The sequence below is a fragment of the Haliotis rufescens genome, unplaced genomic scaffold, assembly GCF_023055435.1.
Source record: "Haliotis rufescens isolate VD_foot unplaced genomic scaffold, xgHalRufe1.0.p SCAF_12, whole genome shotgun sequence".
Lineage (NCBI taxonomy): Eukaryota > Metazoa > Mollusca > Gastropoda > Lepetellida > Haliotidae > Haliotis > Haliotis rufescens.
Genome location: NW_025963802.1, coordinates 32285974 through 32309191, shown reverse-complemented (window position 1 = coordinate 32309191; position 23218 = coordinate 32285974). Strand labels below are relative to the sequence as shown.

General features: G+C 42.1%; 1 protein-coding gene across 1 annotated transcript; it reads left to right on the top strand.

Annotated features, from left to right (window-relative positions):
* The first annotated feature begins 632 nt into the window (after positions 1-632).
* On the top strand, positions 633-19149 carry LOC124118159 (myeloperoxidase-like). Its single transcript, XM_046480271.2, has 12 exons — positions 633-763; positions 6561-6663; positions 7258-7382; positions 8702-8875; positions 10034-10085; positions 10993-11102; positions 11658-11759; positions 12332-12430; positions 14019-14679; positions 15923-16092; positions 16705-16810; positions 18040-19149. Exons 1-12 carry the CDS (start codon positions 703-705, stop codon positions 18236-18238), a joined length of 1962 nt encoding a protein of 653 aa, XP_046336227.2. The 5' UTR covers positions 633-702; the 3' UTR covers positions 18239-19149.
* Positions 19150-23218: the final 4069 nt, after the last annotated feature.

The following is a 23218-nucleotide window of genomic DNA, read 5'->3' as shown; positions in this document are numbered from 1 at the left end:
CAAGTACATTCTACATTGTACTCATTGGGACCTTGTACATTGGAACATTGTACTCATTGGGACCTTGTACATTGGAACATTGTACTCATTGGGACCTTGTACGTTGGAACACTATTGGTACTATTGGTACATTGTTCTCATTAGGTCATGTAAATTGTACATTGTACTCACTGGGACCTTGTACATTGGAACTTGTACTCATTGGGACCTTGAACACTGGAACATTGTATTGATTGGGTTTCTTGTTTTCGTGTCATCGAATACCGACGACGTGGATGGAAGCTAATAATATCAAACAACGGTTCGTAATGTATAGAGTCGATTATATACAGAACGCCCTTACACTAACTGGAACATTACTGTGTGGCGTTACATAACGTACAAACAAACCCATTTCGCCACTTATCCCAACGTCCGCCAGCTTTGTTACATACAATATCAACAGCGAACATAATTATTGGGGCTGCTAAATAAGATTGCATTTGAGATAATCCTTATTGGATCTTTACTTACGAAATAGCCCATGAACCGCAATCGCCTTCACAAATCTTTTTAATCAACGCGTACTATGTCACGTGGCCATGACGGCAACATAAGTTCATTATATATCGGATACCGCGATGGCCTGATGAAACAGGGTGTACCCCGGGGGTAGGAAAAGTCCATATAAGTACTGTAGAAATAGGACACTGTATCGCAAGCATGACGGCCACCATGACGAGAGGGAGATGGACTCTGTTCGCCATTTTAATTACAGCTGTTGGTAAGACATTATGAATACTTTTTTAGCGTGTACAGAACTATTTTCATCAATGGTTATTAACATGAGATTGGTAAAACGTATTATTATGGAAGAGTTTGACCATTGTTATTAATCAGATGTATAGAACACTCAGGACCCGTGAAGATCCGGGGTAGAATTGGTCTTCAGCAACCCATGCGTCCCGTAAAGGCGACTTTCGAAGATTAAAGAGTAAATTCAAAAGATTGGGTCGAATACTTGTATTCAAGTTTTCTTTACACTGATAATATTTTCCGTTTGAAGAATTTTGAATTGAGTTATAGTAAGCATTGTCTCAATTGATCCATTAATACAAGTTTTACATTATTTGTAAGCAAAGTTGCATTTTAAAAAAAAAGAAGATTATACCAGATGTAGGAAAAGCCGGTTTCATTTAGAATATATTTCACATTTTCTGAAAGAATAAAAAATCAACTTTCGTATCAGACGACAAACTAAACAGTGTGCAGTATATAATATAAGAGAATCTATCTACATTGGTAGGTAATATAGCCCTGAAGTTTACAGCTTTAACCTTAACAAAACGTTCAATTGGATAGCTACCACGGTCCCCATAGACATACAAATCAGATGTCGAATGTTTGACGTTAAAGATATATTTACAGAAATTAAATGTACCCGTTCCAAAATAATATGTTTTCATATCCCCATATTTCTGACCCGTATAGTAATATTGGTTTTATAAGATGATCAAATAAGTTTAATTCGCAATCAACAGGTATATCGAATTGTTTAATATTTGTGAATTCCTAAAGCATTGCTCCAGTAATTTGATCTGCAATTTCATTCCCACTATCAATCGAACACCCATGCTTATTGAGTAGAGTTTTGTCACTTATGGACCTTCCTTTCACATCTGGGGGCACGGGTGGCCCAGTCGTCTAAGGCGCCGCGATTCGCTTTGCAGAGTTGCGTCCCTTGGGCATGCAAGAAACCTATGATTTTAGGTTCGAATCCCGGTTCGCCCCGATTATGTTTCTAGGTTTGTCAGCACCATACCCGTGCACGTGTGTTTCACTGAAGTGGTAAACGTCTGAGACCTGCATCACTTCGGGCTTTCCTCCCACATTAAGCTGACACGCCGTGATATGACTGGACTACTGTTAAAAGCGGCGTTAAACCCAACTCCTTTACTCATTCCTTTCACATCTTTTTTTCGATGTTTCTTGGAGCTGTGATAACAACAACCGCTTCCAACGGGAGGTAACTCACAACAGAAAGTGTTACCGATTCCCACTAAATAACACTCCAAGATATTCCTCAGCAGTTTCAACTTCTTCCCCAAACAATAACATTTTCCGGACATATCCCTTAGAAAATATTAAAAGTTCTGATTCAGCGAGATATTACTACGTATCCTATATTCCTTAATATGGACCCTCGTTAGTCCAGGTATATTCAGTGGGAACGTAACCGTCCGGAGGAACGAGGTTTTGCTGTATGTCACAATGTCAGCTTAGATAAACAGGTATGGAAGCGATTTATGTAAAACGCATTCCTTGCCGATGTGAGCCTTGTAAGTACCAATATAAATATTCTGACTCGCATAAATATGAGAACGGGCATTCAATGCGACATTTCAATGAGCATTTCATGAGGTGAGATAAAATTGAGTTAACGTGGCTTTCAAGATGTTCCACTCCCATAGCGACGTGTGTGGCTGCTTGTACTAAACTGAGGATCAAACGAAGCAATATTTTTATCATTAATTTTTTTAATTAAAAATATCTTAAGGAAGCGATATTATATTAAAAAAATTAAATGTACTGGCGCTTAGTCAGCATTCACATTATACTTCCACGTAGATTTATTTAAAAAAATAAAAATATGATTTAAAACGTTTAAAAAATTTATGTTATTTAGCTTAAATCACAACTGCTGATTTCAAACATGGTAGGGGCCATGGCCATGTGGTCGCTAATTCATTTCTTTACCCCAGTCTTCATTGAACCAATGTATTTTTACACAAAATTACCCCGACACTGATTACTGAAGCAAATGTTGCAGTAATGAGTGATGGTTAAATACAGTAAACTACGGTTATAACGAACTTCCTTTTTTGGTCCCGACTATTTGCTGTATTTATGCTGTATATATGCTTATAACGAACTACGGTAATAACGAACTAAAATTAGTAGTCCCTTTGAGTTCGTTATAACCGTACTTTACTGAAAATAAATAAACTTCCAGTGACGTCATCCTATTGATTTCTAGCGGGGTTATATCTCATAAACCATCCCGGTTTATATACCATCCCGGGGATTTTATTAAATACAAGTTCCGTTCATATTGTAATAACTGACGTCCAAAAGAAACTTTACCAGAGTTTGAAATCACTCTTGCTCAAAAATAACAAAACATACATGCATGAAGTAAAGTGTATTGAGAAGATCAATATATCCACATAACCAACACTGAAAATGACAATCATACCGCGACCGAGAATGACGTCAGAGCCCCCCAAAGTTGGGTGTGGTACAAAACTCGTGCTTTCAGAATCATGGACAATAGGCAGAGTACATAAACAATCGTTCACGTTCAATAACAAGTCATTAGTATCGTGTGTGACCACGGCGGTAAACACGTTGTCTTCCATCAGCCCTAAACATACAGAATAGACTTTCGTCAGTGAAGACAACCCTCTGCCAGTCACGTCGTTGCCAACGTCGTACAGTCTGGGCCCATCTCAATCGCAGACGACGATGTTGCGCTGTCAATAGCTGTCCTCTGTATGGTCTAAAAGCCCTGATTCCATGAGCACTGAGTCTCCTGGCCACTTTCTGTCGACTAACCCTGTGACCTAAGGCATTTGTCGCCGAAGACGTCACTGTCAGGAAGCGATTTCGGAGGTGCAAGGTACGCAAGTACCGGTCATCATGGGGCGTGGTCGCCCTGGGTTTGCCTGTTCTTGGCCTGTCAGCGGTCCGCCCTGTCTGTCTGTAACGTTGCATCAAGTTGGTAACGGCAACACGGGAGCAACCGAGGGTTAGTGCAATATGGGCGTGGGTGGCTCCCATGTGTACCATACCCAAGGCTCGTTCACGTTGTTCGACTGTGAGTCGTGGCATTTCTTTTGTGTTTTTTTATCACTGTGGATGTCTGACTTGCTGTTGCAATCGTTTTATACCCTTACCCGTACGTGCATTTGCAGTTGTCCGTGGTGCACGTGTTTTTCACTTTTTCGCGTGTTATCTCGCAAACATGTAACAGACGATTAACATTTTCTGCATACACTATTGTTGTATTTAGGTTATGTGTTTTAGATAGACTTCATCGAAAAAATTTTTATAATTTGTCTGAAATTTTCAGTTTTCAGTTTTCAGTTTTCAGTTGGTAAAGTTTATGACTGTTTGCAAGAAATCTGTATTGCATTTGAACACAGTGTAATGAAATGAAATATAAAATGACAAACAACTTTATATTCCTGCGGTTCGAAGATGCAACCTTCGTACCTGTCGTTCAGAGAGTGTACCACAAAGCTGCAGACGCACTGATGACTTACAATACTTTTAAGAATGTCCTTTCCTACCCTTACGCCAGCAACACATATTTTACGCCCGTTTCCTAGGGATCAAGGAAAGTATGTTTGAAACACTTGCACTCGGGTTTTATGAGAATTAAACCCTCATCCTCTGGATAAAACTCGATTTTATCCAATGAATTCGGGTTTTAAATCTCATAAAAACCCTCTGACGTGTTTTATCCTACACATAATCAAATTTAACAACGTGGTATACTATCGTTTGCCACTCAGTTCATATAGTCCAAATTAACGCCCGGTTTTATAGAGCTCGCCCACTGAGATACCATACCGCAGATTAAAATGGCTATCCTTCTCAGACACATTATACTATCCCCGAGTGGACCAGTCCTCGACCGAGCGTCAGGGCAGGAAACAGCGAGTACCATATTTTATAACGTCCAACCATCGAGCTACCGCTTTCTGAACAGACGCTCTCTTTTCACATCTTCCCGAGGCAAGCTCGTTCACTGAGTATGAAAGTCCAGTTTCCATCCTTGCCGAACTAGACTGGAATTTCCAGGTCCGTCGTAGCCCCACCAGTGGGTATTACGACTTACGTCCCTTCTATGTCCCTCCTATTGTCCAATAAGATTCCATCGCTCATATCGTTTGCATTTGCCTCAAACAAAATGGCGGCGCCCCGTCAAGTCGATCTGATCGATAATTCAGATCTATATTGTTATAAAACGGATCTTACCCCGCGAAGGGCATCAAATCACGTTAGCACTTTGATTTAAAACATGAAAAGATTTGGAAACATGCTTTGCAAAACCTGCAGTCGACGAAACATCTGCATACTGAAATCCATGTTGTTTACGAACCGGATGTCTAGTTCGTTACGCGATTTCGATTGGACCACGGACGTATATAGGTCTTTGATTGGACTATGCAGAGACCCGTTAGTCCAGCCAAAATGTAACTCCGGAATTCCAGCCTCGTTCGGCAAGGACGGAAACTCGACTTTTATTGTCAATTGACTCCCTTGCCTCGGGAAGATGTCTTTTCTTGACACATGGAGCTTGTGTGTACAAGGAGATGACGAGGCTTATTTCCTTACTAGTGACACGTCAGATAGCAATATTTCACCTGATGTTTTATTGTGTAGATATAGATTTTATGACAGACTGGAAGCCATTATTATATACTGAACTTCCCTTTGTTCTTCAGTACATAAATAAAAATAACCGCCTCCGTGGTCTAGTGGTAGAGCGTCCGCCCGGAGAGCGGAAGGTCCGGGTTTCGATACCGGTCGTGTCATACCAACGACGTTAAAAGATAGAACTTGTTATTACCCTGCCTGGCTCTTGGCATTAAGGGGCAAAAATAAGGACTGGTCGTCTCGGAGTCAGTATGCTGTGTCTGAGTGGGGTATTCATGTTAAACTGCGACATGTCATCTCAGTTGACTGGCACTATAAAATCGGCCTCAGCAGAGACAGACACACACACGTGCATGCACGTCGCTATATAAGTTAACCCCCAGTTCACCTCATCTCACCTTTTCAGTCAATACGATGGTTAAAGACCTTTGTAATAAGTGCAATAACAGCGACGTGTTTTCTTAATGACATTTCTTGATTGATCAGTCACAGATACTGAGTGGTGTCGGGCGGTCGGGTAGCCTAGTGGTTATAGCGTTCGCTCGTCACGCCGAAGACCCGAGTTCGATTCCTGACATGGGTACAATGTGTGAAGCCCATTTGTGGTGTCCCCCGCCGCGATATTGCTTGAATATTGCTAAAAGCGGCGTAAAACCTCACTCACTCGCTCGCTGACTCACTCACTGACTCACTGATTCACTGACTGAGTGGTGTCCGCGTGTGTTTATGTAGACAACCCCGTGAAGCTCCGGTGAGAGTTGACGGGATCAGTAGCATGGCTCGCTGACATGGTTGATACTGGTCATCGTATCGGAGTTACGTGGATCAATACCCATAATGTCAAAAAGGTGTTTGTCTGATCTAGATTCGATTGCCGATTGCTTCGTTAAAAAACAACCAAACAAACTTTTATGTATACGTGCGCAGCAGTAATTGTCCGGAAAGTGGGTTTCCGGACTGCCAGGGTTCGGTTTAACGGGGTTTCGCTATAATCAGGTTTAACGTTGAATGGCTTGAATGGGTGACAGGTTTGTATGACCATTTTTGTACTAACACGGCCGGTGTCGAGCCTTCTTTGAAACATCCCCACTGAGGTGGTCCAAACTTACCACTGAACATGCTTCCTTCTTTTCCAGCGAGCAAGAAGTCGATCCTACCAACAGTATACGACGCTGAGTCGGCGGGTCAGATCGCCAGCAGTCCACGTACAGACTCGGGCCACACGTCCGGATTTGTCAAGTGAGTGGAATTAACTGCGAAAACACACAAAATGAGAAAGTTTGTTTTCGCATCTCGAGCTTCAGAGCGAGGCTAAGACAGGTCACGTGATGCATAAAAAAGTTTTGACAGATTAGTAGCCGAAATAAGAAATAAAATAATAACAAATAAAATCATCAACGGTGCCAAGTCAGTTTTGAAAAACGTGAAGAGGTACAAGAATATATTCCAGAACTAGCCTGTAGGTTTAAGCCTATTGATGTCTTAGCGCAAACGTGCATACCTTAAACAATTGTCAACTCGTTGCGTAATGGTTCACATATATTTCCACATATATCATATATATTTCAGATGCAATTTAAAGCATCGGGGCATACGGAATTATACAGTATGATTGAACACATTTAACTGTGTCTTGGGTATATTTTTAGATGCAAAACATATGTAAAATCAAAAATTATTCCTGAGGGATTCTTTGACGAAGAACTTGAAGTCATACGCGCATTCTGATTGGTTTGTCGTATTTTCGAACATAAAATTCATCGATAGGGGGACGAGTCTTCTTGCAGGTTACGGAAAGGGGCGAGTGGTGATGAATGTATTGATGTGTTACAGGCGGCAGACTTGCGAGGCCAGTCGCTTCAGGACAATAGACGGCGTGTGCAACAACATGAACAACCCCTTGTGGGGCTCCGTCAACCGGAACTTCAGGCGAGTCTTACCGGCGGTGTACAATGATGGTATGTGAGAAGGTTAAATGTAAATAGTATTTATGAGATTTAAGAAGTAACCCGGGGCGGAGCCCTTGTTTCCCCGGACACGTGTTTTCTTACATCTCTCAAAATGTTGTGTTTTTATCGTATGTATAAACCGACATTCATTGTTCTTTTAAAAGATGAATACCCCATTTTGTAAACGACAAACACCCGAACAATGTCGGGTGCACGACCTGCTTGCCATGGAGGAGAGTTGATAACTTGATAAAGTTTATGTATAAAATATAAAACCATCCTTCCTACACGATTAGTATGAAAAAAGTCACGATAAAAGAGCCTGTATTAAATGTCCTAAATGCAATAAAAGTTGAATAACATTTAGTAACTTAAAAATCGGAGTTACATATGTGCCGATGAGTCAATGCTTGCATCGAGGTTGTTATCCATCAATTGGTTCATAGCGATAGTTAAATATATGGACTAGAAAGAGTAGGACCTTTAAAAAAGAGCGAAACCCTGTTAAACCAGATACTGTTTATGGAAGGCCTGCATTCCGGCCGGTTAATGTTTGGTACGTGCAGAATAGTGAGGGAGTGAGTTGGGTTTTACGCCGCTTTTTACAGTATTCCAGTTATATCACGGCGTGTCAGCTTAATGTGGGAGGAAAGCCCGAAGTGATGCAGGTCTCAGACGTTTACTACTTCTGTGAAACCCACGAGCACGGGTATGGTGCTGACAAACCTAGAATCAGAATCGGGGCGAACCGGGATTCGAACCCATAATCATAGGTTTCTTGCATGCCCAAGGGACGCAACTCTGCACAGCGAATCGCGCCGCCTTAGGCGACTGGGCCACCCGTGCCCCCACGTGCAGAATAGTTAAAGGACCATTACTTTATACCCTTGTTTCGTGCCAGGACCCATTGATCGTGGGTTCGAATCTCACATTAGCCTTGACTTCGTTATAGGTTTGTCAGCACCATACCCGTGCTCGTGGGTTTCACCAAAGTGGTAAATGTCTGCATCGTTTTGGGTTTTCCTCACAGTAAGCTGACACGCCGTGATATGATTGGGGGGCGGTCGGGTAGCCGAGCGGTTAAAGCGTTCGCTCGTAACGCCGAAGACCCGGGTTCGATTCCCGACATGGGTACAATGTGTGAATCCCATTTCTGGTGTCCCCCGCCGAGATATTGCTGGAATATTGCTAAAAGCGGCGTAAAACCATACTCACTCACTGATATGATTGGAATACTGTCAAAGCGGCGTCAAACGAAACCCACTGACTTACTTATATTGTGCGTAAACATTTGTAGTTATGCTAGTTCACTGTAATGTCTTTTCCAGCGAATGGCACTCCACGCCTCAACACAGCATCCGGGGTACCTTTGCCGACTGCACGAACGGTCAGCAATAATGTCCACTTCGAGCTGAACCGGACGTCAAACCGCCTCAGTGTGATGGCTATGCAATGGGGACAGTTCCTTGACCACGACTTGACGGGTACTCCTGTCACTACAAGTAAGTGCCACACGTCCGATTAGAACGTCTGTCTGAGACCTGCATCACTTGGGGATGGCCGCCCATATCAGGCGATCACGCCGTGATATAACGTTGTTTGTTTGTTTGTTTGTTTGTTTGTTGTTTAACGCCGCACACAGCAATATTCCAGCTATATGACGGCGGTCCGTAAATAATCGAGTCTGGACCAGATAATCCAGTGATTGACATCACGAGCATCGATTTTTGCAACTGGGATACAATGACATGCATCAACCAAGTCAGCGAGCCTGACCACCCTTACGACAAGCATAGTGAAATGAAATGAGTGAGTATAGTTCGACGTGCCCTTGAAGAGAAGGTCAGTTATATCACGGACCCGTGAAGATCCGGGGTAGAATAGGTCCTCAGCAACCCATGCTTGTCGTAAGATGCGACTTACGGGATCGGGTGGTCAGGATCGCTGAATTGGTTGATGCATGTCATCGTACCCCAAGTGCGTGGATCGATGCTCATGATGTCATTCACTGGAGTTCCTGGTTCAGACTCACTTATTTACAGACCGACGTCATATAGCTGGAATATTGCTGAGTGCGGCGTTAAACAACAAACAAACAAACAAGCTGTGGGGCCTTCATCACACAATGCAATTTCTTGAACGTTGTGGTTGATATACTATTCGAATCATTGTTCACAAAAGACAAGTCATTTGGTGTGTTCTATCAAAATGCAGTTAGGTCTAAACATATGAAATGGACGATCGTCTCACAGCCAAAACACCACCTAAACACAACCTCACCGTAAACACGTTAAAACAAATTTAGATTTTAAACATGGATTATTGTTGTTATTGTTCTTGGTAGTAGTAGTAGTAGTAGTAGTAGTAGTAGTAGTATGGAAAAGCCAAAGACGCCCATCATGACCGAGGTTAACTTGTTTAGGAATGAAGGGAGGTAACTCTGATTAGTGTCTGATATGATTTCTTTTATGAATTGATACTCACATTTCTGCTTGAACAAGGTGTTTTGGATAAAAACGAATCCGAATTAATTAAAAACGAATAATTAATTATCAATGTTAGCCTACTGACATCGGGAAATAAGCTATTACGCTGCATCCACGCCTCCATCAGTCGTTACTATGACAAATGACGTTTATATTTGTCTTACTCTTCATTAGACAATGGTGACAAGATCGAGTGCTGCAATGCCCTTGAAGACGCGACAACAGAGTGAGTTGGACCCTCGTTATAACCATCTTCCTTTTATAGTTTTTTACATTTTCTTAGTGAAAGTAGTGTACTTAGCGTCCTTGTTGAGGGGTCACGCATATAATAAAAGACATACAGAGAGACAACTGCTGCCACGCGAGAGAGCGTGTCTGGGGTTTGAGAGGGTCCAGGGTAAGGGAGTGTCCAAGGTGAGAGAGGGTCTGGGTCTGGGGTTGAGAGAGAGAGAGAGAGGGTTGAGAGAGAGGGTTGAGAGAGAGAGAGAGAGAGAGAGAGAGAGAGAGAGAGAGAGAGAGAGAGAGAGAGAGAGAGAGAGAGTTACACGGTGACACCGGTTTCTGTACAAGACACACACCCCCTCCCATCCCCCGACAAAACGTCGCATTTTCAACTTTCAAGAGTGCAGTTCCATTACAATTACAGCATCCAGTCATACTGATATAGGCAGAAACAATATATTTATTTATTTATTTATTTATTTATTTATTTATTTATTTATTTATTTATTTATTTTTATTTTTAATTATTTATTTTTTATTTATTTATTTATTTTATTTTTTATTTATTTATTTATTTATTTATTTATTTATTTATAGGGGCGGTCGGGTAGCCTAGTGTTTAAAGCGTTCGCTCGTCACGCCGAAGACCCGGGTTCTATTCCCGACATGGGTACAATGTGTGAAGCCCATTTCGGGTGTCCCCCGCCGTGATATTCCTCGAATATTGCTAAAAGCGGCGCGAAACCACTCACTGCCCTATTGTCACTTGTTTGTATAGATTCAATAATGACGCTGAGTGTAATTTGTGATCAAATAGAGTTCCTTGTATCAAACGTAAAAACATAAACATATCTATCACATAACCATAGTAAATTATATATTTCCAATGATGTCCTGCTTGACGTTTCCAGTCCAAGTAACCCTTGTTTCCCGATTTCCCTGCCATTCCGAGATGCCCATTTCCCCACCAAGGACTGCATGAACTTTGTCCGCTCCGAGCCAGCTGAAGTAGCCCCCGGAGGTAAGGCACCGCCGCGGCTGGTATTTGTTTGTTGGTATTACGGCTAGCAATATACAGTAAACAACGGTTATAACGAACACGCTTATAACGAACTGACGGATATAAAGAACTTACTTTTTTGTCCCGACTATTTGCTGTAGTTATGCTGTATATATGCTTATAACGAACCACGGCTACAACGAACTAAAATTAGTGGTCCCTTTGAGTTCGTTATAACCGTAGTTTACTGTACCAGCTTTATCATTGCGTCTTGTAAGAAATCGGGATTGCACCAGGCAAAACTGGTGATTGATATCATGAGCAACGTCCGACGTTATCGGGTACGATGACACACAATCAACCCGATCCAATCCAGTCGCCTCTCACGACAAGCAGGGATATATTCTAACACATCGGTCGCTTTCATGGTCTTGTGGATAGATCTTCTAGACGGAGAACGGAAGGTCGGTGGTTCGATCCCCTATATATATATATTCCTGTACGACACCTCTCTTTACCTCTAACAGGACGTATACTCAATGACAGTTACATTTGTGTATGCATGATTTATTCCAGCTCCCCGGGAACAGAAGAACTCTTTGACTTCATTCATCGATGGTTCCCAGATCTATGGTGCCAGTACTGTTGAGACGGCCCAACTCATTGACCTCACAGGCGGTTAGTATCCTGCTGTCCACCATCTTTGATACTCTCTTTACAAGGCAGACTGCGAGTGAGTGAGTGAGTGTTGTTGTTGTTTGTTGTTTAACACCCCACTCAGCAAGATTCCAGCTATATGACGGCGGTCTGTAAATAATCGAGTCTGGACCAGACAATCCAGCTATTAACAACATGAGTATCGACCCACGCAATTGGGATCGATGGCATGCATCAAAGTCAGCGATCCTGACCACCCGTTCCAGTTAGTCGCCTCTTACGACAAGCATAGTCGCCTTTTACGGCAAGCATGGGTTGCTGAAGACCTATTCTACCCCGGATCTTCACCAGTCGAGTGAGTGAATGAGTGAGTCGGAAGGTGGTTTTGTGTGGGTCCGTGAGTGCGTGAGTGAAGGAGTGTCTGAGTGAAGGAGTGAGTGAGTGAAGGCGGGAGCGTGTGAGCCTTCTGTGTTGGAGAGAGGGGAGAGAGCGAGAACCCCAACAAGCTAAAGGACGTAACTCTGCTTAAGGCCTTAATTAGATGACTGGGTTGCATTGAACCCAACTCACTGACTCCTATAACCTTGCTACAGGTCTTCTGAAGGTGACGCCAGACAACCTGCTGCCAGCTGGAGAGGAGACAGCGTGCGCCCTTGACCCCGACGACACAGCTGATTACTGTTTCCTTGCAGGTTAGTGTTCTCGAGTGGGGGTTTCAAATGACACAATCTAAGCAGCATGATGAGAACCAAAGGCTATTCATCGTATCGCTGTCACATAAATTAATTTATTATAGAAACAAATTAGAAGTCAGAGAATTCATGCAACAAAGAAACATTTTCAGAGCGCAATATTGCTGACTGCAGCGTTAATGAACATTTATTCACTGATCGATTTGGTAAGGCGATCACACTTCTCTTGGCGAAGCAGTAAACTTATTATTACTATTATTATATACATATATTTATATATTCCTAAAAAAAAGAAACGCAATGCGGATATTTTTGGCCATAAATGCAAAATTAACAGACCAAGGGTGCAACATGAAGATATTTAATGTGTTATAGTGTCAGTGACAAATTTCCCGGATCTAAATAATCACAACACCATGCAAACCATGAGTCGGGAAACACGTACGATTCGGAAAAAACGCACCCAGTGCATTAACAAAGGGGCCACTTTGAACGGTACAGGGTGCAGGGTTTTTGATTGCCTGCCATCTGCGTCAATCGAACAGTGACAGTTCAAGAACATGCCAAGATTAACAGAAGTGCAAAGACGTGCAGGCAGGGGAATCCCGATCAGCTGTAGCCAGGGTCGTCAATGTAGCGCCCAGCACCATCACAAGGCTATGGGATCGGTTTCAACAGTATGGGTCAACACGTGATCGGCCAAAGTCGGGACGACCAAGAGTAACCACCCCAGCCCAAGATGGCTACATCCGACTGCATTGGTGTCGTCAACACAGGGTATGGCCTCAGCTGCGATGGAGAGATGTCTGGTTCAGCGACGAATCAAGATTTCTCCTCCGTCGAGGGGATGGAAGAGCACGGGTTACAGACGTCGAGGAGAACGTTACGCCGGGAAGTACAGGAAGTGGACAGGTTTGGTGGGGGTAGCGTTATGATGTGGACGACTATCTCACATCATGGCAGGACAGGTTTCGTCCATATTCAGGGCAATCTTACGGCTCAACGATACATCAACGAAATTTTCCTACCACACGTCCTCCCAATTGCAGCCAACGGCAACGGTGTATTCCAGCAGGACAACGCCCGAGCACATGCGGCACGGATCACAAGAGCCTGTGTACACAACAACGTTCATGTTCTCCCCTGGCCCTCCAGATCCCCGGATATGAACCCGATAGCGCACCCGTGGGATGAATTGGATAGACGGCTACGCCGACGTCAACCACAACCCCAGACGATGCAGCAGTTGGATTTTGCGTTGCAGGCTAATCGGGCTCTCATTCCCGAGGATGTGATTCTGATACTCGTCTCTTCCATGGGCAGGAGATGTCAGGCCACTATCGATTCCAACGGGGGACATACGCGTTATTGATGGTAGATGACCTTCACCTTGGACTTTTCCTATGTACCGATAACTGACATGACTACAATCATGCCACAACACTTCAGCTCAATACTTTGTACGGTTCCTCGTATAAATGTATTGTCCTATCTCACACAAATCTGGCTTCTCGGGTTTTTTTAAGAGTATATTTTTATTATTATTGTTGTTGTTGTTATTATTATTATTATTGTGGTTCTTTACCAGGTGATAGTCGTGTGAACGTCTTCCCTGGTCTCTCTGCACTCCACACCCTCTTCGTCCGCGAACACAATCGCATTGCCACGACCTTGGCTTCCCTGCAGCCCTCCTGGTCTCACGAAACTCTCTTCAACGAAGCCAGGAAGATTGTAGGGGCACAGCTGCAGGTCATCACGTACAACCAATGGCTACCGGAAATCATCGGAAGGGACGCCATGACCTTACACGGTCTTACTTCCGGTGACTACTCGTATGACCAGACCGTCGACCCAAGTCTTGCAAACGTCTTCTCGACGGCGTCGTTCAGATTTGGACATACAATGATCCCAAAGACTATGCGTTTTGAAAATGATGACGTTTCTTTGACAAAAATGTACAACAGGCCTTCCTACGTCCGAAAAAACATTAATTCCATCTTTGAAGGCCTTCTTGGTGGAGCGAATGAGAGAGTTGATGCATGGTACTCGGACGAGATGAGGAACCATTTGTTTGAAACCACGGCCGAGTCTGGGTTGGACATCGTGTCTCTCAACATCCAGAGAGGCCGAGACCATGGGCTCCCTGCCTATAACGCCTGGAGACATTACTGCCAGCTGCCAAATGTTACTTATCCCACCAATAACGTATTTTCTGGTCGAGCGGGAAGAGACATAGAAAGGACATACACGTAAGTTGAACCTTTCCAATACGTAACGCAAAAAGGCAAAAGATTAGACTCTTCAAATAAATATTTTATGCATTTTAAAGTTTCGTTAGGATGAGAGAAAAATATGATTTTCACTTTTAATTTTAAGTTCTTTAATTTTATTCTGTGCATTTTATTCAATTGTATCAGAATGATAATTTTATAGAGATGAATGGGAACAACACCACACACTGAGTACTGGTGAAGTAGAGCTATGAGTATGTGATTAAACTGGTCATTAATCTTGTACCAGTTTACTGGCTGCGTATGGAAGCAGTTTGTACTTTTTTATTTTGATGAGTGATTATCCGACTTGATAAGCGTTGATGCAAAATCTCTTAACTAGCCTGGTTCTGTAAACCAAGTAATAGAAACAAAACGCCTTGGGGATGGAGCGGTCTGGGGTTGGCTGGGGATGTGGGATCCCCCAACTTTGCGACATAATGCCATCTTCCCGAGGCAAGCGAGTTAACTCACTTTTTACAGTCAGTTAACTTCTTTGTCTCGGGAAGACGCATCATGCCGACAACTCAGGGAGTTAACTGACTATGAAAGTCTACTTTCCACCCTTGCCGAACTATCCTGGTATTATGGAGTTACATTTTAGCTGGACTAACGAGTATGCATAGTCAAATCAAAATTGCGCAACGAAATCGAAATCCAGTTAGTAAACTGTCATTCAGATTTCGGTCAATTGCAGGATTTGCGAAGCATGTGCACCGCCAACTCGTTGTCGACAGGTATTTTCTAAATCTTTTCATGTTTTAATGAAGGTGCTCACGTGATCTGATGCACTTCGCGATGAAAGACCCGTTTTATCACAATTCAGATCTTGAGAATCGATCAGATCGTATTGCCTGGGCGCCGCCATTTAGCGCCGCCAAATGCAAGTGATGCGAGAGGTTGAATCTGATTGGTCCATAGGAGATGCATGGAAGGGACATAGCTCGTAATAGCAACAGGTGGCGCTACGATCGAGCCCAGGTATTCCAGCCTAGTTCGTCAAGTTCGATAACTGTACTTTTAAAGTCAGTTAACTCTCTTGCCTCGGGAAGATGACAACCCGTCAAATAACCGATCGCATATTGATCGAAGCGGAGTTAAAATCTCACATCACCAAATATACAACCTTTTCATTGAGCTAAAACAAAACATTGCCAAAGTACAAAAACAGTTAGGTATATAGTTTCTCAATGTTAGATTCACCTGATATAACGGGTTTCAGTTCCCCTGATGACATCGATCTGTACACAGGGGGCGTCTCCGAAGCTCCAGTTGGCGGTGCCGCTGTTGGGAGCTTGTACATCTGCTTGCTGGGAGAACAGTTTGCCGATTTGAAATATGGCGACAGTTACTGGTATGAAACCACAGATCCAGTTAAGGGATTCACCACAGGTATGTAATAATGATAATCTTGTTTTGTCGATCAGTAGGTCATTTTTATTTTGTTTAATTCCTCCACCAACCCAGGGGAGATAGGATGGCATTGTGGTTAAAGCGTTCGATCGTCACGCAAAAGGCCGGGTTTGATTTCGACATAGGTAAAATGGGTAAAGCCCATTTCTGGTGTCCCTCGTCCTGATTTGACTGAATATTGTTAAAGCTGCGTAAACCTCTACTCATGGGTGTTCTGGAGTAATGTCAAGGGGACAAGGGGTAGCCTTTTAGATAAAGTGGTGGCTCGTCACGCCGAATGCCCTGATTCGATTCCCAACAAAGGTACAATACAGTAAAGTACGGTTATAACGAACTCAAAGGGACTACTAATTTTAGTTCGTTATAACCGTAGTTCGTTATAAGCATATATACAGTATAACAACAGCAAATAGTCGGGACCAAAAAAGTAACTTCGTTATATCCGTCAGTTCGTTATAAGCGTGTTCGTTATAACCGTAGTTTACTGTATTTGTCTACTTCTGATGCCTTCCCCCATAATTATGCTGGAATATTGCTTCAAGAGTCGTAAAACTCTCTCACTCAGTGCACGGATGTTTTCATTTGTTCCAGAACAAATTGCCTCCCTTGAGCAAGTATCTCTGTCCCGTATCATCTGTGACAACACCGACATCAGCAGCATCCAGACACGCCCTTTCCGCTTGACTGAAGCCAATAAGTAAGTCGGATATGGTTTCATTATCAATAAATGCATGTCGGTAAATTGGTTTTTCGCCAAATAAAAAATATGTCAGATTACTCACTAAAAAATAACTAACTCTGAAGCCCATATGTTATTTATTCGTTTACTTATATAATTATCCGGGTGCAAGGGTCGTCTAAGGTACCGCAAGTAGCTGTGCAGAGTTGCGTCCCTTTAGCACGCCAGAAACCTATGATCGTGGTTCGAGTCTCCGATAACGTTTCTAGGTTTTTCAGCACGAAATCCGTGCTCGTGGGTTTCACCAAAGAGGTAAATGTCCGAGACTTGCATCGTTTTCGGCTTTTCTCCAACAGTGAGCTGACACGCCGTGATATAACTGAAATACTGTACTAAGCACCCCACTCACTCACTATACAATAATTTAATACGTTGAGGAGATTACGTCTGGATTCACAAGAGTCCCAGATTCTTGTCGATTATAACATCCGTTATCACTGTGTTGTTGAGATTCACGTAAGTGTTTACGCTAACGTTCCATATCAAGTTGCCATGTCAGGATATTTCTTAAAATCTGTTCAAATCAGTTGTGAACCTAGATAGTAAATGCAGTCAAAAACGTCAACAATTATGTATCAAGAACCATTTGAACAATATCTTCCGCGCTGCCATTGATGCAAACCGACGAAGAGTTTTTGATATCTACGCAATCTCATTAAAATCAGACCTTAGTTCTCGCTACCGCTGAACAAAGATCTGAAGACACCCCATTAGGGGTCACGTCAGAACGACCTTTCATCCGACCAATCAGAGCGTCGCTTACCAGATTATGAAAGTGACAGTCAGAATGTGATTTCTAATCATGCAACCTCGAAAACACGGGGTATTCCGAACGAAAGATAGGGTTTAACGACTGAATCTATACAATCTAGACCATCTATTAACCATTCCAGAATGTTCTTTTGTTCAGGCTTCAAATTTGTAATCGAGAATTCGTCAAAATATGTTTCGAAGCGTAGTCGACAATTTGAAATTAGTGCCGTAAAGCACGAGAAAGCTGCCTTCTGATTGGTCATTCCATTGGTCGGTCAAAGTTCGCGCAAGGTCGGTCTGACGTGACCCCTAATGGAATGTCTTCACGTCTTTGTTTAGCGGTAGCGAGGGCTAAGATCTGATTTTAATGAGATTGATATCTACCATTCATATAATAAGTTCAACCATTCATATATTTAATGTTTCGCCTCTAGCAACCAGGTTGTTGACTGCAGTTCAACGGCTATCCCATCCTTAGATCTGTCCCTGTGGGGACCCACGGGACAGACTGGGGAAAATACACCAGACCCACAAGCTCCACAGCCTACACAACCTCCACGCCGACGACCGGATGGACGACCACCACGACACCCAAAGCCGACAGGAGGAAAACGACCTGGGCGACGCGGCTAATGGAAACTTACGCTCTGGCAATTGGCAATCCCAACAAAATTTATTCAAGTCATTCAAAAGCCACTTTATTTGTCTGTACAATCAAATATTGGGATTTATATGAGTATTATTTTTATTGAGTTTCTTTTATTCTTACGCTAATTACACAGATAATGTGTCAAATGTAACTATTGTTCTCGCAACCTGAAATAGAAACACGAAATATCGCGATAAGTAATTAACGAAGACAGATGCATGTGTGCTAATACTCATAAAGCGAAAAACAAGCCTTTTAGCCGATTACGAATATAACTTGCAGTGAAGATTTTGCAAAGATCGCTTGTCAAGAAAATACCCATTTTGCTTGCGATAAAGCAGTGTTCGAAATACCTGCCTGCCCGACCGTCCGAGACGGGTTGATTTCAACTCGGGCTGCCAGATTTTCAAATCCCCCTGCCCGACGGTCGGGTTACATTTCATATGTAAAAATATTCTAAATATTTCCCAATGATAAGCACATGATGTATTCGAATATATTTAATACAAATCTGGCCTAAAAAGTGTTTGCTATTTCTTTTCTTGCATTACTTCATGTTCAATGAATTCGATTTAAAGTTTTAATTAAATTATCCTGAGAAACATATGATTATAGTGGGCAGACAGGTTTTGGTCAGGGCTGGCAAGTATTTCAGCTAGCCAGTCCTGTGGTCTGGCTGAAAATTTTAGGAGTTTCATACCCTGGATAAAGATCAAGTTTTCATAACGTGGGTACATTCCTTAATTCTATTTCAAGTGGCGAGAATTATAATCACAAATACAATTTCTAGACAGACCTAAAATATTGACACCTCATCATGGAGCCTCAACACAGCAAAAACAATTATCTCGTTATGTTCGTGAATCTTCAAAAATAAACGTTTTACAAATGTTGATGTGTTTTATATTCTGTTTTTTTTTAGTTTTCTTACTGGTTTTGTTTTATCGCTTGCTGTTTAACGTCACACTCAGCAATATTGCAGTTATTTTGCGGCGGTCTGTAAATAATGTAGGTTGGACCAGACCGGAGCAAATATTGTGCAACGATCTACGCAATTGGCGCGCCATGATACACAATCCACTTCGTCACTGAGCCTGACCTCCCGTGCTATTACATCGCCTCTCATGGCAAGCATCGTTCGGAGGGGTCCTATATTCTTACCAGGAATACCCACAGGTTGTGTGAGCATTCTCATTGTGTATCAAATTGAGTGGTACATTTGACCTCTTTAATTGTCACGATTGGCTCGTGCAGCCTGTTTTCGTTCTGGTTGGCTGATTTTAGTGTGAATTTAAACAGAGGTCTCTTCAGTGGAATTATAGGATAAATTTCCTTTTCAACAATTACAATTCAATCCCAGTGAATGAAGTCAGTGTTGTGTATCAATTTCCCAGATGAAATCCAGCCCATAATCTCATTCGGCACCACTCGCCCCTTTCCGTAACCTGCAAGAAGATTCGCCCCCCATCGATGAATGTTATATGTAAAAATACGACAAACCAATCAGAATGCGCGTATGATTTCGAATTCTATGTCAAATAATCCCTCAGAAATAAGTTTTGATTTTACATATGTCTTGCACCTAAAAATATACTCAAGACACAGTTAAATGTGTTCAATCATACTGTATAATTCCGCACGTCCCGATGTGCTTTAAATTGCATCTGAAATATATATGATATATGTGGAAATATATGTGAACCATTACGCAACGAGTTGACAATTGTTTTAGGTATGCCCGTTTGCGCTAAGACGGAACCCAGTCTCAAAAATGTCCATGAGAGGGGCACGAGTCGCTATTCGGCTTGTCCCGGAATAACACGAGTTGGTCAGGAGTGCCTATAATCTGTGAGCGGATTGTTTTACCTGACATCTAGAAATGGTGAGGCAAGAAATCATCATTGCTTTCACAAGTTGTAGCCATGTTTGGGAATCGAACTCGGGACTTCGACGTTACGAAAACAACCCTCTGCGCAGTTACCTAACATGTACGGAGCGAATACTATCATACGCGGTACAACGCTGTTGTGCAGCGATAGCTTCCGTATTTAGAGTTAGCTCCCTTACATCGCTTAGTCAACTTTTCTCGTTTGGTGGCTGGCGCACCGACGAGATGAACCACATTATTGACAAATCTCGCAATGTCTCGTACTTTTTGTGGATGGTTGTAGCTGGTTTCTGAAGATTGATATTATATATTGAATATAATAATATTGAATTATGATATTTGGGTATTATTCTTTGTAAGGGTACAATGTCACCCCCGTTGTGATGGTTCTAAAAGTGGCGTGAAACCTTTGGTGTACGCATGTAGGACATGCCATGTTTAGAAGCTCCTTTATACAGTGAAATCGTTAATGCGTGCCCCGTTAATCCGGAAACTCTACCATCCGGACGATCTGTTTTGAGGACGTATTCATATAGGCAAAGGAAAACCTTCGTAATCCGGACATTTATTAACCCGGGGGATTTCTTTGGAAAGTTCCGTCCGGATTAACGAGGTTTAACTGTATGTTTGTTTTGCGTCGCTGTTAACTTCGTTATTCCTGACTTCAGGCTGTACAATCCTAGTTTCGTCAACCCTAAAGTGAACTGGAACAAGACTATCCACAATTGTAAACTTCCCCTGTATGTCCAGCAATATTCCTGCAGCTCCAGACTTTGTGATTCGATTAGAGGTACCATCGATCATGCTCTTACTACGAAGATTTTAAAGCTGATCATTCGACTTTGGCTAAACATTCTTTGATCAAGGTTACAGCTTTCAAGGCATTAGCATGGCAAACGTGGAGGACATCAGTGACGAAAATTATGTCCGATTGAATTCCCTATTTTGACTTTACTATATGTTCCCGTGTTGTTTTCAGGGGAACAATTGACTTGCTTTTGCATGTGTTTGCAACGAGTACTACATGTGGAGCAGGACACGCTTGCCTTTTCGCGCTCACCTGGTATCACCCCCATGTGATAGTGATTCATAAACACATGCTCATGATACAGAAATTGTACAATGGAATATGCATTTATGAATCCTCACAATCAAGCTTCATCAAAATTCTTGAAACCTTAAGCTGCCAAATATAACGCAGAAAATTCACATGTTTGTGGGTCATTGCCATGGCAAAAACATCTAATGCCAAATGGAAAGCTGAAAGTACATAACGTCATGTCAGGACAGTACAACTGCAAAATGAAAAAAGTACATATGACCTTCTTTTCATCATATAAGTAGTCATATGGGTCCAACAAGCTTGTCTAAAACATATGACACCTGATTGTGACCAGGCCGAATTATCTAATCAGTGTGTGTCAATTACTGTGTAAAAGAACGTTATCTTGAACTCACTATTGCACTAATCCGTCCGTACTAGAGTGTCAATAAGCCACCACGTTCAGTTCAACCCGACAAGGCATCAGTGCTTTACCGTACAGTTCCAACACCATGGCAAATTAATGTTTCTTGTATCGGTGCTGCGTTCTGTAGTGATGTATATCTGGCAAATTAATGTTTCTTGTATCGGTGCTGCGTTCTGAAATAATGTATATCTGGCATAGTGATTTATATAAAATTGATTGTCTGCACTCGAAACTGAAGTAGTTATCGGCGGGTCGTAAGAGGGGTTTAACATGGCGCCAGAGACTGATGTGATCTCTCAAATCCTACAGTCTCGATATTTTATCTTGATAAACAAGGCAAAACTTTTTATCTTTCAGAGACACAGAGAGGCTTTATGTACAGGGTATTTTATAGCACACACATTGTCATTACAGTCAACATAATATACTGTGGATGTAAAAATAATGTAACGAACAGCTACTTTTACACAGTATTCTACCATGAATTTGGAATTTACTCGATTGTGATTGGTCAATCGGAGGCTATTAAATCACAATAAACCCCCTCTGATTGAAACAGCTGGTTTGACGGCCGCATCACCGCTGAAGCTAATATTCATAGAATAGTATTATTTAATTATATCTACAATCACAGGTTACAAAATGCACAGATGCGGTTACTACAATATTCAAAGGATGTGTGGCAATACATTTCGTGGCACTTCACTCAGTATATTTGCTAACACCTAAGAGTTCGCGTTTTATTTAGTCATGGTAGAATGGAGATAAAACTACCGTGTTTTCAATGTTGAGCTAGGTTACCTGTAGATTTAACCGCTCTAAATTGTAACATTTGAAACCTCACGCTGCGCGGTCAGGTCAAAAATTCAATTTATCGCGGTTAAATCTACAGGTAACCTAACTTTACCCCGAAAACACGGTATGTTTATCTCCTAAATAATAGGGACATGAATAGTTATCTGATCGACGAGCTCTGTAAGAGGCAATTGCAGTAAAGCATTAGCGAATAAAATAAGTATTATATCCAACTACCTTGTAAATAGTTTCTATTTTTTTATTAATATTTCTTTCAAAAGTATAAGTTTGTTTTAACACCAGTTTTAATCATACATGAATAAAAAAAAAATTGTAATATTACACCACAGAAATAAAGAGTTGAAACGAATTGGTTTAACACTTTCTCAAGGTGATCCAAAATACAGTGTCACTAGGTTAATGGACGAGCACGGAAACTGTTTAGAATCATGCGGCTGTATCAGCAAGTAAGTACAAACAATAGGGTTAGTCCTAACACAATTTTAATCCTTGCTTTGTCAGATATCACCTTGATTCATATTCATGTCAAACGTTCCGTAAGTCTGTTATCTCCCTTTGGTACATGAAACAGAATAACTGAACCATCCCAACTTATTCACGCTATCTCATACGTCCATTGATAGGTGGGTCTTAAGCTCCCGAACATATCATCTCCTGTACAACTCCATACAGTGTCAAAGTTTCTGTAAACAGAGTTGTTCACCCTTGGCCAATAGATGGCGTTGATGTAATCTTCGGCCTTTGAGACGAGGTAGCCACGCTTAAGAGATAACCGCACTGCGATAACTGCG

Excerpts from the sequence above, each read along its gene's own strand:
- LOC124118159 (XM_046480271.2), top strand. The coding sequence starts at position 703 with ATGACGGCCACCATGACGAGAGGGAGATGGACTCTGTTCGCCATTTTA. Across the intron at positions 764-6,560 it reads CATTTTAATTACAGCTGTTG|CGAGCAAGAAGTCGATCCTA; the intron begins GTAAGACATTAT and ends CTTCTTTTCCAG. Across the intron at positions 11,760-12,331 it reads ACTCATTGACCTCACAGGCG|GTCTTCTGAAGGTGACGCCA; the intron begins GTTAGTATCCTG and ends ACCTTGCTACAG.